A 17,548-nucleotide genomic window follows, 5' to 3' on the forward strand; every position below is an offset into this window, starting at 1 on the left:
TGGTTGGGGGCCTGGCATGGTACCCCAGTGTGGTTGGGAACATATCAAAATACCCTGACGAGGTTGGGGGCGTGTCATGGTAACCCTTAGTGGTTGATGGTGTCTCATGGTACAAGACGTGGTTTGTCGTGCTTTGACCCAAACTGTGGATACTGCCTGTCATGACAGCATCGGACAAGTCAGCATGACAAGCATCGGACAAGTCAGCGAACTGGTGGACGTTTGTGGAGTAGCCGACATGGACAAGAAACCCACTCAAAAACTATCTGTTTATTTGATCTTGAAGCTAAGACACAAAAGTGTCTTTCATATAATTCTGCAAACCAAGAATATATACAATTATTACAACAGTTTTCAAAAATAAATTGTACAGCGACATGTCTAGCAACAAGTGATGTTCGTTCTCCGCTCATTCTAGATCGCGACACAAGTATTTACACGTGGAATGACAAATAGCCCAGTCTGGCACACAGGCAGATGGTCATGATGTAACTATTCAGCGGCTTCTTCTAACCACTGGCAACAGATGCTTGTACTGGACTACTCGGTACAGGCCATACGGACATTAGTACATTACACAGTTTCTCAACAATCTATTGATTCATTGTCATTCAGTCTTCATACACCGGGCACTAAGCGTGTTAAATATGTTTTGTGATTATATTTCCCAATGGAGCAACAAATTGGGTTGATATACTTGACGTGAACCCACCTGCAACCATGTCCACTGTAACTAAGGTGACGCAGGTATTCTTATCCTTATTCTTCAACGCAAACACATTAATATGCAAATTCAGTGCATTTAATGTACTTGCACCCTCAAGGTTTATCAGTGTGGTGTAGAACTCTGACTGTACACTTAGAACAAAAAGTTCAGCGCCACCTAGCTTCTTTCGCCACTATAGGTTGTCTGACAGGAAATCCTTCAGAAAAATAACAATTATCATAACAGGTTTAGTACTTTTCAGGTTAAAAACAAAGATATTATTGAAATTATAGTTTACTTAAAACAGGATGTATGCGCTTTTGGAAATTTTCTTTTTCTCAAACAAGTTACCTTCATTTGAAAAGTGAAAATCAGAAATCATTTTCTGACAGGTGAAACCTAAGGTTAATAGTGTTGCATAAGCAGGATGGGAATAGTCACTTAGCTATAAAATACAGTACTATCATTTCTTTAACAATATTTCTTTTAATTCAAATACAGGTGATTATGATGTTCCTAAATCAATTACTAGAGGAACCTTCTCTGTATAAGGATTGGTCTTCCCAATTATTTTAGCTTAACATTTCCACAGCATCACATCTTAGTTTTGAAATAGGCTGGCGCTTAACTTTTTGCTCTGGGAATATATTCATGAAAGACTGCTAATTCGAGGGAAATAATCGCCAAGCGATGTACTTGCCGCAATGTATCACCTTAGTTACGGTGACCTTGATACATACGACCCACATCAATACTATATTGTTCACATACCACAGATTACTTAGCAAACAAAACGCATACTGGCATCATATATACAACGTGGATACGATTAGAGGTACAGAATTGTGAATCCTTCGATGACAGAAGAGAACTGTCAAGCCATACCAGCTTGGACTACGTCTCAGTCGACTTCCCCCGCACCACAACTTTAAAAAACGTCCAGTATCTTTCAACACACCATGGCAGATGTTTCAAACAATGGTGACTTTTGCTACTTGTTGATTTTTGGCAGTTATATTTTTCGTGATTTCCATGGAAACCATTTGGACTTAGTCCGAAAAAGTCAAGTTGGAATTTAGAAACTGTCAGATGATTTATTTTTTCAAATTTGTGGGGGCCGGGGGAGTTTGTCGTCTTCTGATGACTCTTGTTTATATGAGTTCAAAGGTGCCCCCTCAGATTGGAGGTATTTCCGTAAGTGTGTGGTTCCTGCCTTATTCGCTCCCACTTACACTACATGCGTCATATCTTGAGAGATTTAGACGCTACTTTAACAGCCTTTCAGAGCAATTAGAGTATCTCAGCTTCTTTGTTGGGAGAGGCCAAAGTGACTCCGGTGAGAAACATTTCACACAAGTACACACAAGTACGGACATTTTCAACAACCAAATAATCCTTTTACGAACAGTCGGATCCTGATATGGTTAAGGGACACTACACTGCATGGAAGGTTTCATCAGTGATCACCCCAACATTGGATGGACTTGATACGAAACACATGACAACATACTGTTTTTTCTGGAAATGAAATGCATGACAACATACCGACTTTCTGGAAACGGAAAACATGGCGATGTACTGTTTTCCTTGAAACGAAACACTAGTACACGGAAACATATCGATTTCCTGGAAACGAAAAATATGGCGATATACTGTTTTCTTGGAAACGATATACATAGCAAAATAAAGTTAGAAACTAAATGCTTGGCAAAGCACTGTCCACCTATCACGCGACTGATATCAATGACTTAAAACCATGACTAAAATGGCCACGTCTCATTCACAAACAATAAGAAACAAATTACAGGGCAACACAGGGAAGAATTCAAGGCTTTAGTACACATGAACCTGTCATCCGTCAAGGCGGTAGCTTATTACCAAGACTCTCAGTGACTGAGTGAGTGATTGAGTGACATGACAAAGGTGACAAGGCCTCTACCACTCAGGTGAAACCCACGAACACCTGTACTGGGATGATAAACCAAGAAACATTGGAGGCGAGCTTGTATTCGAACACGTTCCTGACACGCACGAGGGAGATAACTCCGCAAAGCTGCTATGAATGGTATCGTATGGTTGTTGATCGAGGATTTCCAGTTCTTTTTAAAGGTGTAACAAATTTCATTGGTCACAGTGCAAACTGGAGGATAGGCAGACAACAACAGGGAATATATAGCTGATGAAAAATATTTTGCAAGATTAATAGATATAGCAACGGATCTAAAGCCTGATACGAATCATGTCGGCAGAATATGACAACGGTTTCATGGTTAGATAAGGAAGATAAGGCAGACAACAAAACAACTTAGGGAGTGTGGTGAGCGCAATCGGGAGCATAGCAGAGAGAGAGAGGGAGAGAGAGAGAGAGAGAGAGAGTGATATGATCTATGATCTAAATGTAACCTCAGGAAAATGGATATGATCTATGATCTAAATTAACCTTGTCGATCGCCATTTCATGGTTATGACCATAAATATCGGAATAAATATTGAAACTTTAGTGTCCTTTAGACAATTAATACATACACATTATACGCTAGGTGTATTCGTCCAGTCGCCATGACAGAGAGAAGCGTGACTGAGAGTGAAAATGAGGACAATGACGGCACGTTACAGTGGTGGCTATGGCGTGATGTAGATGTTGTACCCTGTCTGTTACCTAGAACCAGGCATTCGTCAAGGCACGCCGGTCTAAAGTGACACCACATTTACCTAACACATTCATATAAACACATATATCACTGGATGTATGAACAATTCAAAGATGGTAACATATAATTTAAGTTCTCACTTCACGACTTCATACCAATAGACTGGCTAATACTGTAGTTATCGCTAATGCTCTGATTCTCAGCACTACATAAAGCAATAAATGCCAGATTTGATTTGATTGGTTGATATATTGCGGACATAATTAAGAATCTAAGAATCTAGAAAAATATAAACACTACTCACAATTCGTGATATTTACGTTTTCAAGAAAAAAACCTCCTAATGTATACTACTGACGGAGACTGTAAAGCTTGTGGTTGTTTTTTCTCAGTCTAGTTATATTTAGCTTGTGGATAACAATCTGTTTTCTTCTGCAATAACTGTACATATATTTTTTTTTCTCGGAAACGTAAAATAAACTCTTAACAAATTGTAAAACTGTCTAACACGTTGACTCTGTCAGACATGGGACCCGTCGTGTATCGACTCGTGAGAATTCATGCTGGTCTCGCGGAGGTTGACTAGTTCTGTTTTCTTGCCGTTCTGGTTCTGCGACAAATCCGTAATCCCATACGAATTAAGATCGTACTGCAACGAAATAAAAGCCTTAAAAAACAAACCAAAACAAAGGACACGACAAATCCGCAGTCCAACTTGAATACCACATGTTTCTTGTGTAACTCCGCACTCAGCAATATCCCAGCTATATGGCGGCGGTCTGTAAGTATTCGAGTCTGGATCAGACAATCCAGTGAATAACATCCGAACATGGGTGTACGCAACTGGGATACGATGGTACGATGTTTACCAAACCAGCGAGCCTGACCACCCGATCTCGTTAGTCGGTATCAGGCTAACTGCTCCCCGGACAACTGCCCCCCGACAACTGCCCCCTAGCTATTTGCCCCCATACATTGTGCCCCCCGGACAGCTGCCCACCGGTTTAATAGCCCCCCGGACAACTATCCCCCCACCCCACCCCACCCCCTAACAAAACACAAAGTAAATGTTAAGATGTTTTTTATTTATAGCACTATATAATACCACAGCGCATCATCTTTAAATTGTGGATCTTGATTCAGGGATGATAGCTGTGTGAAAAACTGCTCATAAGTTCACACATTCATGGGGGGCAATTTAGCCTAGGGGGCACAATGGACGGGGGGCAGATAGCCAGGGGGCAGTTGTCGGGGGGGTGGGGGTGGGGGGTGGGGGCAGTTGTTTAGGGGACAGTTAGCCTAGACCCCATTAGTCGCGTCTTACCACACGCATTGGTTGCTGAAGGTCAGTATTCTAACCTGGTTTTTCACGGATGCACCACCCATGTATTAGGTTCATGAGATGGTTTGACACGTTTGATATCCCATTGTCACAACTGTTAGGTGTAGCACGAAAAAATATTAACTAATGATATTGAGTACAATTACTCACCTTTTTGTCTGTCTTGGATCTGCAACAACTCAGTATGTCATAATAGGTGTCTCTATCCACGTATCGCTTCTTATTAAAACCTAAAAATAAACATACAGGGAAAACTTAAAACTGAACACGAATGATTGACATTTTTATTGACGATGCATATGCAACAGTATAGTAAACTGTGACAATTACGGGCATACGACAAACCCATCCCCTGCTCGCATTACAAGCTTTGATCTTTTGAACACCATGTGGCACCCTGAAATGTACAACTATCTGCATGATATCCGCTTCTCTGAGCGCATGCGTACGAGTGTAAATACACGACGTCAACTCGAAGACGTCAACTCGTATTGGGAGACTAAAAATAAGAAAGAGCATTTAATCAAGCAACACCAGGGGAATCCATGGGAAATTTGTGAAATGTTGGTACAGGCTGGCGACTTTAGAATGGGATTGCACATGTAAAAATATCTAAGCCATATCTTAGGTCGCATGTTCACGGTGCTTTTAAGGCGCTAGGCAGATTGAGTTAAAACTGCATAACGCCAGTTTGTGCACTAGATTTTCTTGGGCTTAAAGATGACATGCCATTACGTGTTCTGGCAGAAAACAGGCGACCTCAAGCTGTTGATGGCTGCATGAGGTACTTATGTGGTCGCCAGTTGTGATTCATACTATCACGGGGCGGCGGGGTAGCCTTGTGGTTAAAGCGTTCACGCCAAACACCCGTGTTATATTCCCCACATAGGTACAATGTGTGAAACCTATCTCTGCTGTCCCTCGCCATGATACTGCTGGAGTGTTGCTCAAAGCGGAAAGCCAGCTCACTCACTAACAATAAATATTTTTAGAACTGTATATCAATCACATTTATGGCGTAGTAATGGTGACTGTACATTCTGTCACTGTTAATTAGTGTTCCTCTCAAACTGAAAGTAAATTGTTTACCAGCTTGCAATTTCAGTTTTGCTTTTGTTTTAATTAGCGTAACAGATGTCAAAGTTACCATTTGAATACGTGGGGTTTTCAAAGCATATAATGCAGTATTTTCATACTTCTATAAAAAAAGAGTGGGCGGTGCATGATTAACGTTAATGTGTATATAAGAAACGGTTACGGTGTTCGCTATTTACTATCATTCGATACCGAAGACTTGAGAATGCTGTGTGACGTTCTGCCGCTGCCAACGAGTAAATCGGCCACACCTGACAACTCGCTCAGATAGACAGGAACCCAGTCAAGTCATACAACAAAGATAACCGTTTTAAGATCGCACAGTGTCCAAGCTACAGGAGGGAGGCTTGTAAAATAATCCTGTCTTGACCAGACAGTCTAGCGCTTGATATTGTGTACTTCACACGCAACTTGTAATCTAGACTGACGCTTCGTCTCCGAATATAAACGTTATTTAAATTGAAAAGGAGTCCCAGTAAAAAGGGAATGTGAGGAAATTAAGACTTGCCTCATTTAACAGGACTTACGCATTGCACGAGGTGCTAAGTAGTAGGGGAAATATTGTGATTTTGGGACTGAGGCACCAAAGTAGACGCAATACAAGTTCCATTTCAACAGTCAATTTTTCCGTGGATGTCAATAAATGTTGCATACGTTATTCATGTCGACACACACATTCTGCCGGGACTGCAGTCAAATACTTACTCTCAAATACTTCCGGTTATAAATGTAGAACCTTCTAAGCATCTGCATCGACATATACGGGGGTGTTATGCTCAGTGCGAAAATATGCTGGTTAATGGTTCTAGAGTAGTTATCGAAACATACTGCTAGTATAACATATCCTAGAGTGCCGGGGATCGCGTGCTTCCGTTAACTTGCTCTCACCTGTACATGCGGAGACGAGGACTCCTACCAGGACCGACACGGTGAGGGCTAGTGTGGCATAGTGGAGATAGGACAGACTGTACCACTTGGACAGGAACGCGTGCAGTCTGTGGATGAACAGGTACAATGGTTTGAACCAACTTTCATTGAGAGAATAGGTCGTTGTGCGAGTGTGTGCTTGTGTGTGCGGGAGAGTGTCCTTGCTTGATTGTGCAAGATGCTTGGTGGTTGTTTTACGCCGCACTCAGCAATTGTCCATCAATATAGCGGCGGTCTGTAAATGATCGAGTCTGACCAGACAATCCAGTGATCAACATCATAAGCATCGATCCCCATAACTGGAAAGCGATGACACGTGTCAACCAAGTGAGCGAGTCTGACCACCCGATCCCGGTATTTGCATCTCACGACATGCATGGGCTACACTGTACGGTAAATGATAAAAAGGGCATACTTAGCCATAATATAGACAACATTTTATACATTCAGCAAACCTGTTGTTAACCTGCACGTTCGGGTGTACTTGAAAATAATGGTTTGTATAACATAAAAAAGTAACGCCATATCTCCATGCTTGAACTACATTCGCTGTGTTGACAACAGTGGAATTTGATGTCACGATTTAAGCGAAAATTTATACGACCCTTTAAACTTTTACATACCATGATAATACAAAACATCTACACAGTGTGTCTGATGAATATCGAATTGTATGTGACCTAAGTGATACCGGTAATCACATTTAACAGCTGGGTAGTATATTAAGCACATCTCGTGACTTCCACCGAGTGACCGGAAGTAAATCATAGTGAGGCAGGGGGACTCGTTTCACATAGCTATCGTAGCGCTACGACGCTCGTATCTCCTATATTTAAACACAGTTGTAGCGCTACGACGCTCGTATCTCCTATATTTAAACACAGTTGTAGCGCTACGACTCTCGTATCCCCTATATTTAAACACAGTTGTAGCGCTACGACTCTCGTATCTCATATATTCAAACACAGAGTTACGACAGTTGTTTCGCTACGACTCTCGTATCTCCTATATTTAAACACAGAGCTACGACAGTTGTAGCGCTACGACTCTAGTATCTCCTATATTTAAACACAGAGCTACGACAGTTGTAGGGCTACGACTCTCGTATCTCCTATATTCAAACACAGAGCTACGACAGTTGTAGCGCTACGACTCTCGTATCTCCTATATTTAAACACAGAGCTACGACAGTTGTAGGGCTACGACTCTCGTATCTCCTATATTCAAACACAGAGCTACGACAGTTGTAGCGCTACGACAGTTGTAGCGCTACGACTCTCGTATCTCCTATATTTAAACACAGAGCTACGACAGTTGTAGGGCTACGACTCTCGTATCTCCTATATTTAAACACAGAGCTACGACAGTTGTAGCGCTACGACTCTCGTATCTCCTATATTCAAACACAGAGCTACGACAGTTGTAGGGCTACGACTCTTGTATCTCCTATATTCAAACACAGAGCTACGACAGTTGTAGGGCTACGACAGCTTCCCGAAACTGCACCTAGTCCCGAACAGATAGCTGAGCCAACCGGCAACATGGGTCAAGCCCCCAGAAAGGAACAGAGAGGCAATACTTCATCTTGAGAATGACTTTTGTGGGTCTGATGAATCGTGGTGAAACTGGCAAGTTTGTTTTAGCTGGGGAGTCAAACCGTGGTCTTCTATGGTGTAAATCAACGCTTTAACCACTGAACTACCACGACGCCCCAACCCGGAACCGACACCTCGACAGTGAGAGATGCTAAAAACCGCGGCGATGTTCAAATGGTAATTTTCACCTTAGAGCAAGGCTACCTACCCTGTTATTGCTGCGTCGTCATCTACACCCGTTATGTTCGTTGGCGACGGAAATGTCGTCGTTATGTCGGTGACGTATTTGGCTGTTGAATTACCCGACGTACCACTGACATACAATGATGTGTTTTTGTTGACAAATTGTAAAACGGTATTGGTTGTGTTGATGGTGGTGTTGGCAAGTGTGACGACGCTGGTGCTGTTGATAGAGTGGGCGCTGATGACATGTTGTGCTCTGTGTATGGCTCCTCCAATCCCCAGCCACAAGCACACTGACAAACTGCACACAAGTCCTGAGGCAGCTCCCTGTACAGACAAGATAGCGGACAATATTAATAAAGTTATAATAAGACTTATAATTTGACCTTACTGTACGATCCCATATTTTTACTTCCCTTTCGGAAGTAGGACATAATACAATCATATTTCACAGTAATATTCGTCACCAGAGCCGTAGTTTTCTTAATAAGCGTGTGCCCGCGTGTGTGTGTGTGCGTGCGTGCGTGCGTGGGTGGGTGGTGTGTGTGTGTGTGTGTGTGGTGGGGGGCACTATCAACGTCAAGGGTATCTTATGTCAATACTTTGATGCATAAAGTAACCTGTAAAAAATTCTGGGGGGTGGAGCGCAGATATTAGTTGCTGGTCTGATTTCTCAGTTTGCTGAGCAGGAGGTATTTGGATTAAGAGGGGTCAGTGTGTATGGTATACTTAAGTGTTCAGGGGCCACTCTGGGAAGGGTCGATATCAAGAAGTGAAACCTGAGAGAACAGACCCCACAGGTCGTGGCAACCCGTGCATGTAAGAAGTGACTAACGGATGGGTGGTCTGGCTGCTGACTTCATTGACAGGTATGTTGGAACCAAATGTGTAGATCGATGCTCATGATGTTGATCATTGACTTGCTTGGTCCAGACTCGATTATTTACAGATCGACGCCATAAACCTGGCATATTGCTGAGCGCGGCGTAAAACTGACCTCACTCACACTCGTTTCGGTTTGAAGCAGAGCTTCTGGTGTTTATGGAAATTGTTGCTTCAACAGGTGCATGATGCATTTGTCACACCACCAGCCACATTGTTGACTTCAAATGACGGGACGGCATCAACAGCATAATCGAGCAACAAGAATCGTACTTGTATATTTGACGTAGGTTCAAACGCTGGTTTATAACATGCCTATTGAGTCTAATACATGAGATATGTTGATACTAAACATATTCATATCTAGATGATTAGTACATTGTCTTACTTGCGGTAAGTGTCAGATTTCAGGATAGAGAGGTACATCGGATGGTCTCACGCAAGGAAGTTTCATAGCTTATAAAGAGGGCTAAAAAGAGGGCTAAAAAGAGGGCTGTAATCTCAAACACTCCTCTGTAATCTCACCCAGCCCTGTAATCTCACCCACTCCTCTGTAAACTCACCTACACCTCTGTAATCTCACCCAACCCTGTAATCTCACCCACTCCTCTGTAATTTCACCCATCCCCTGTAATCTCACCCACTCCTCTTTAATCTCACCCATCCCCTGCAAAGTCACCCACTCCTCTGTGGTCTCATCCACTCACCTGTAATCTCATCTACTCCTCTGTAATCTCATCTACTCCTCTGTAATATAACCCACCCCTGTAATCTCACCCACTCCTCTGTAAACTCACTCCTCTGTGATCTCACCCACTGTTCTGTAATCTCACCCACCCCGTGAATTCACATCCACTCCACTGTACTCTCGCCCACTCCTCTGCAATCTCACCCACTCACGTGTAATCTCATCCACTCCTCTGTGATCTCACCCACCCCCTGCAATCTCATCCACTCCTCTGTAATCTCACCCACCCCCTCCAAATTCACCCACTTCTCTGTGGTCTCACCCACCCCCTGTAATCTCACCCACTCACCTGTAATCTCATCCACTCCTCTGTAATCTCACCCAACCCTGTAATCTCACCCACTCCTCTTTAATCTCATCCATCCCCTGCAATCTCACCCACTCCTTTGTAAACTCACCCACTCCTCTGTAATCTCACCCACTCACGTGTAATCTCATTCACTCCTCTGTGATTTCACCCACCCCTCTTTAATCTCAACCACACCTCTGTAATCTCACCATCCCCTGTAATCTCATCTGCTCCTCTCATCTCCTCTGTAATCTCACCCACTCCTTTAATGTCACCTACCCCTGCAATCTCGCCCATTCCTCTGTAAACTAACCCACTCCTCTGTAATCTCACCCACTCACGTGTAATCTCACCCACTCCTCTGTAGTCTCACCCACCCCCTGCAAATGTACCCACTCCTCTGTAGTCTCACCCACCCTCTGTAATCTCACCCACTCACCTGTAATCTTATCCACTCCTCTGTAATCTCATCCACTCCTCTGTAATCTCACCCACTCCCATGTAAACTCACACACCCACCTGTAAATCCACCCACTCATCTGTAATCTCGTTCAGTCTTAGGTAATCTTACTCCCACTGTAATTTTACCCACTCATCTGTAAACTCACCCAAGCATTGACACAAGGGAAAAACATCCCATTGACGAACATCCCCAGTAGTGGCCCTCCAACCATGCCGAATATGCTGAGAGCGATTTGCAACACTGTGGAGCCAAGTTGACCAGCGAGGTAGGCCACACCTGTCGTTATTACACCGTAGCTGATAGCTGCAAAGTAGATGGCAATGGTCAGCATAGGGCACATACCCTGACTAATCTCTCCTTGACATGGCCTCCACCAGGATGGTCTACTCTCTGACAAGGAAACCATCTGGAAACCACTCCATGAAACAGCCTCCATCTAGATGTCTACTCCCTGACAGAGCCTCCACTAGGAATGAGTACTCCCTGACAACCATGAATATTTACACTCGAAGTAAAAAAAGAAAACATACTGACAAATATCACTGTGGTCAAAATTGAACAAGATATCCACAAAAGTATTAATTAAGCACCAAACACGAAAATATTGCATGTGTCAAAGCTTAGGATGGTGAAGACTGGGAGTAAGTTGTAACTGGCTGGACCTACCAGTGACTAGGGACAGGATGGCGACAAGTCGAGCAGAGGTCCTGCTGGATCTGAATCTGTCCAGTGCGGGCTTCACAAAGTCCACGATGGTGACAACAGCCAGAGAGTTGATGCCTGAAGACACCGTGCTACAAAAAGCAGAAACTGCCATTAACTACAACAAGCACTGGTTGCAGGCATCGGGGAGACCATGGTTACATTGTATACAGCTACATTCCTGGTTTAAATGTCACTACTGTCCCTTTAGAAACGTTTGTGGATTTGAGCTGTAGGATTTACATCATATTTCTATGGTAGCAATATACACCAGTACCACGCTGTATTTTATCTCCGGTGACCTCTGAAAACAGACTCCTGATAAAAAAACGGTTATGTTCTTGAGGAAGCTTCTTTGCCATCAAGTAGTTTGCCTTCCACACAGAATATAATTGAAACTAAATGTATTGGGTGTCTTTCGTCAGTTCGTGATATCTGTCCACTGTAAATCCTAGACGGTAGACCGCGCATGTTAAGACTTACATCACAAGACCAAATAGCCCTTAAAAGCAAAGTATAGAAACAAGTTGATATGCAAGCCACAGTGAGGCAGATACGTTAACCTTGGCTAGTACAACTATGCATGCAGTGAGTATCGTTTTAAAACATGGGGAAACTATTCCGAGGCGGAACTATGTTTGGCGGACTTTCATTCAGAAACTGACAATGGCTCTGCCAGTCTGCAGTGGCCTCACCTCAAAGCTGCACTGAAGACACTGGCAACGAACAGTCCGGTGAGGCCAGGGATGAAGCCCAGGGTGTCCATCATGAAGAACGGCACAATCTGTAACATACAGAATCATCATGTCAGTCGATACTCAATCGGTCCTCTTTAACTTTGTCTGATCTTATGGAAGTGCATGTTTACCCTGTAATGTTCGGCATTCCGATGGAAAAGACAAGGGAATTTGGAAATGTTGGTAACTGGACCATGTTTCCCAAAGCTCTAGTAAGCCTCAGATCTTGTAATGTCTTAGCATCCTACCTCCTGTACTGTAACACTGACTTACTATAGCTTTGTGAAACAGGGTCTTGTTCTTTTCTGAATCCTCCTATGAGTCAAATTCTGTACGTTTGTTTCGGCATGATTATCTTCATAGAGATAGGCATTCAAAACATTTTCAGCACAAGGAACTTTACAGGGAGACAAGCATGAAGTAAGGGGACACGCTCAACCCATAGATCAGCAGGGTGATAGACAGCCCGCAGAGGTTAACAGACAGTAGTGTTCACCTGGTCAGCCTTGGTGATGCTGCCGGTCTCTAGGGGGTCCTCCTTGTAGAAGCGGGCATAGATGACAAATCCATTGAGGCAGACCAGCGCCAGGAAGATCTCAGCAAGGGGGAGATTGAGGAGCAGAGACCTGAGAACACGGGGAATATACATGGGAATTCAACCAGTAGCGAGATATATACTACCATCAGATGTACACAGTAGCGGGATATATACTACATTTAAACTACACTGAGATAGACGTAACGTTACACACACACACACACACACACACACACACACGCACGCACGCACACACACACACACACACACAGAGACACTTATATACACTTTAGTGTGATTACATTAATGGAGATACATATCCGTCCTCATGTCTCATGATACGAGGGGATGTCAATACGTTTTGAGCCTTGAGCATTTTTCATACCCAGGTGTCACAGCCTATGGTACGACATTGACCCTTGTGGTGTAGCTGATGTGATATATAAGTTTTGGTATCCTACTCTCAGAAGTTATTGAACAACTCACATTGACAGAAAGAGACACCCCTCACGGCAGTGAAAATGAATAAAATTGAGTATAGAGCAGTGATTAAGTTTTTAGTTCTTGAAGGAAACTCGGCGAAGAACATTGAAGAAAGGCTTTCAGCAGTTTATGGGAAGTCATCTGCAACCATCAAATGAAGGGTCAATGAATTCAAGCATGGTAGAGAGAGTCTTGAAGATGACTCCAATCCACGTCGCCCAACAACAAGCACTAGTCAGGATAACTTTGACAGAGTGCATAGACTTGTGCTGGAAAATCGTTGAATCACACTCCACGAGTTATAGGTGACCACAGGCATTTCACACGGATCCATCGCGACAATTCTTCGTGAACATGTCATCGTGTCTAAGGTGTGCGCAAGATGGGTGCCAAGAATGCTAACAGATGAAATGAAGCAAACAAGGGTCACCATAAGCAAGTCCATGCTAACCAGACACTAACCAGGGAATATTACGCTAACTTGTTGAGGCAAGTGCGACAGTCAATCAAGGAGAAGCGCCGGGGTAAGATCAGACGTGGTATTCTTCTACATCAAGACAATGCTCCAGTACACACCTCTCGCGTTGCAGCCGCTGCTGTCCAGGAATGCGGGTACAAAATCTTACCCCTACTCTCCAGACCTGGCACCAAGTGATTACCATCTGTTCCCAAATCTCAAGAAACACTTGCGTGGTCGTAGATTTCAGGATGATAATGAGCTTATTGCTGCTACTGAGGCTTGGTTTGAGGACCAAAATGGCGCTTTCTACAGAGATGACATCAGCGACTGGCAGAAAAGATGGAACAAGTGTCTTGACTCACAAGGGGACTATGTTGAGAAATAAATGTGATTCATACCAATATTTTGTGTTTTTCTATGCAAGGCGCAAAACTTATTGACATTCCCTCGTATATGTGCAGAAGCATAAGAGCACGGATAGGGTTTCTACAGTCCATACGAAGTTCAAAGTTACACCTGAAGAAAACCCTATTACTGTGCCTACTCCAAACGAGTCAAACTGGATTCTAATTTATCCTAAAAAGGTAATTTCACTCATAATTTATGCCATTCCAGTTAATTCACCTGCTGCTGGAAATCAGAACCTCAAAGTGTATTAAGGTAACATCCTAGTTGTGTATCAAGGTAACATCCCAGTGGTGTATTAAGCTAACATCCTGATGGTGTATCAAGGTAACATCCTGGTGGTGTATCAAGGTACCCCCCCGGTTATGTATCAAAGCAACTCAAGGTAACACCCCTGTGGTGTATCAATGTAACATCCTAGTGGTGTATCAAGGTAACATCCTAGTGGTGTATCAAGGGAGCACCCTGGTGATGTATCAAGGTAACATCCTGTGGTGTATTAAGGTAACATCCTAGTTGTGTACTAAGGTAACATCCTAGTTGTGTATCAAGGTAACATCCTGGTGGTCTATTAAGGTAACATCCTAGTGGTGTATCAAGGTAACATCCTAGTGGTGTATCAAGGTAACATCCTAATGATGTATCAAGGCAACATCCTGGTGGTGTATCAAGGTAACAGCCTAGTGGTGTATCAAGGTAACATCCTAGTGGTGTATCAAGCTAACATCCTAATGGTGTATCAAGGTAACATCTTGCTGGTGTATCAAGGTAACAACCTAGTTGTGTATCAAGGTAACATCCTAGTGGTGCATCAAGGTAACATCCTAGTGGTGCATCAAGGTAACATCCTAATGGTGTATCAAGGTAACATCCTAATGGTGTATCAAGGTAACATTATGGTGGTGAATCAAGGTAACATCTTGGTGATGTATCAAGCTAACATCCTGGTGGTGTATCATGGTAAGATCCTAGTGGTGTATCAAGGTAACACCCTGGTGGTGTATCAAGGTAACATCTTGGTGATGCATCAAGCTAACATCCTGGTGGTGTATCATGGTAAGATCCTAGTGGTGTATCAAGGTAACATCCTAGTGGTGTATCAAGGCAACATCCTAGTGGTGTATCAAGGTAACATCCTGGTGGTGTATCAAGGTAACATCCTGGTGGTGCATCAAGGTAACATACTAGTGGTATATCAAGGCAACATCCTAGTGGTGTATCCAGGCAACATCCTGGTGGTGTATCAAGGTAACATACTAGTGGTGTATCAAGGTAACATCCTGGTGGTGTATCAAGGTAACAGCCTAGTTGTGTATCAAGGTAACATCCTGGTGGTGTATCAAGGTAACATCCTAGTGGTGTATCAAGGTAACAGCCTAGTTGTGTATCAAGGTAACATCCTGGTGGTGTATCAAGGTAACATCCTAGTGGTGTATCAAGGTAACAGCCTAGTGGTGTATCAAGGTAACATCCTGGTGGTGTATCAAGGTAACATCCTAGTGGTGTATCAAGGTAACATCCTAGTGGTGTATCAAGGTAACATCCTAGTGGTGTATCAAGGTAACATCCTGGTGGTGTATCAAGGTAACATCCTAGTGGTGCATCAAGGTAACATCCTGGTGGTGTATCAAGGTAACAGCCTAGTGGTGTATCAAGGTAACATCCTAGTGGTGCATCAAGGTAACATCCTAATGGTGTATCAAGGTAACATCCTAATGGTGTATCAAGGTAACATTATGGTGGTGAATCAAGGTAACATCTTGGTGATGTATCAAGCTAACATCCTGGTGGTGTATCATGGTAAGATCCTAGTGGTGTATCAAGGTAACACCCTGGTGGTGTATCAAGGTAACATCTTGGTGATGTATCAAGCTAACATCCTAATGGTGTATCAAGGTAACATCCTAATGGTGTATCAAGGTAACATCTTGCTGGTGTATCAAGGTAACAGCATAGTTGTGTATCAAGGTAACATCCTGGTGGTGTATCAAGGTAACATCCTAGGGGTGTATCAAGGTAAGATCCTAGTGGTGTATCAAGGTAACAGCCTAGTTGTGTATCAAGGTAACATCCTGGTGGTGTATCAAGGTAACATCCTAGTGGTGTATCAAGGTAACAGCCTAGTGGTGTATCAAGGTAACATCCTGGTGGTGTATCAAGGTAAGATCCTAGTGGTGTATCAAGGTAACATCCTAGTGGTGTATCAAGGTAACATCCTAGTGGTGTATCAAGGTAACATCCTAGTGGTGTATCAAGGTAACATCCTAGTGGTGTATCAAGGTAACATCCTGGTGGTGTATCAAGGTAACATCCTAGTGGTGCATCAAGGTAACATCCTGGTGGTGTATCAAGGTAACAGCCTAGTGGTGTATCAAGGTAACATCCTAGTGGTGTATCAAGGTAACATCCTAATGGTGTATCAAGGTAACATCCTAATGGTGTATCAAGGTAACATTATGGTGGTGAATCAAGGTAACATCTTGGTGATGTATCAAGCTAACATCCTGGTGGTGTATCATGGTAAGATCCTAGTGGTGTATCAAGGTAACACCCTGGTGGTGTATCAAGGTAACATCTTGGTGATGTATCAAGCTAACATCCTAATGGTGTATCAAGGTAACATCCTAATGGTGTATCAAGGTAACATCTTGCTGGTGTATCAAGGTAACAGCATAGTTGTGTATCAAGGTAACATCCTGGTGGTGTATCAAGGTAACATCCTAGGGGTGTATCAAGGTAAGATCCTAGTGGTGTATCAAGGTAACAGCCTAGTTGTGTATCAAGGTAACATCCTGGTGGTGTATCAAGGTAACATCCTAGTGGTGTATCAAGGTAACATCCTAGTGGTGTATCAAGGTAACATCCTAGTGGTGTATCAAGGTAACATCCTGGTGGTGTATCAAGGTAACATCCTGGTGGTGTATCAAGGTAACATCCTAGTGGTGTATCAAGGTAACAGCCTAGTTGTGTATCAAGGTAACATCCTGGTGGTGTATCATGGTAAGATCCTAGTGGTGTATCAAGGTAACATCCTGGTGGTGTATCAAGGCAACATCCTGGTGGTGTATCAAGGTAACATCCTAGTGGTGCATCAAGGTAACATCCTGGTGGTGCATGAAGGTAGCATCCTGGTGGTGTATCAAGGTAACATCCTGGTGGTGTATCAAGGTAACATCCTAGTGGTATCAAGGTAACATCCTGGTGGTGTATCAAGGTAAGATCCTGGTGGTGTATCAAGGTAACATCTTGGTGGTGTATCATGGTAAGATCCTAGTTGTGTATCAAGGTAACATCCTAGTGGTGTATCAAGGTAACATCCTAATGGTGTATCAAGGTAAGATC

General features: G+C 43.2%; 1 protein-coding gene across 3 annotated transcripts in view; it reads right to left on the reverse strand.

Moving 5' to 3' along the window:
* Nucleotides 1-257: 257 nt before the first annotated feature.
* LOC137258402 (sodium-dependent multivitamin transporter-like) overlaps nt 258-17,548 on the reverse strand; it is a 35,339-nt gene continuing 18,048 nt past the window's right edge. For 2 of the 3 annotated variants that reach the window (XM_067796073.1, XM_067796074.1), the window contains 8 exons: nt 12,817-12,946; nt 12,279-12,367; nt 11,548-11,675; nt 11,027-11,184; nt 8,525-8,826; nt 6,683-6,789; nt 4,850-4,929; nt 3,785-4,006 (listed from right to left, as the gene is read on the reverse strand). In XM_067796073.1, the coding sequence (XP_067652174.1) occupies nt 3,878-4,006; nt 4,850-4,929; nt 6,683-6,789; nt 8,525-8,826; nt 11,027-11,184; nt 11,548-11,675; nt 12,279-12,367; nt 12,817-12,946 (1,123 nt within the window). In that variant the 3' untranslated portion in view covers nt 3,785-3,877. Of the gene's footprint in view, nt 4,007-4,849; nt 4,930-6,682; nt 6,790-8,524; nt 8,827-11,026; nt 11,185-11,547; nt 11,676-12,278; nt 12,368-12,816; nt 12,947-17,548 lie in introns of all 3 variants that reach the window. The other variant, XM_067796071.1, reaches the window with a different exon arrangement.

The sequence above is a fragment of the Haliotis asinina genome, chromosome 12 (genome assembly GCF_037392515.1).
Source record: "Haliotis asinina isolate JCU_RB_2024 chromosome 12, JCU_Hal_asi_v2, whole genome shotgun sequence".
Classification (NCBI taxonomy): Eukaryota; Metazoa; Mollusca; class Gastropoda; order Lepetellida; family Haliotidae; genus Haliotis; species Haliotis asinina.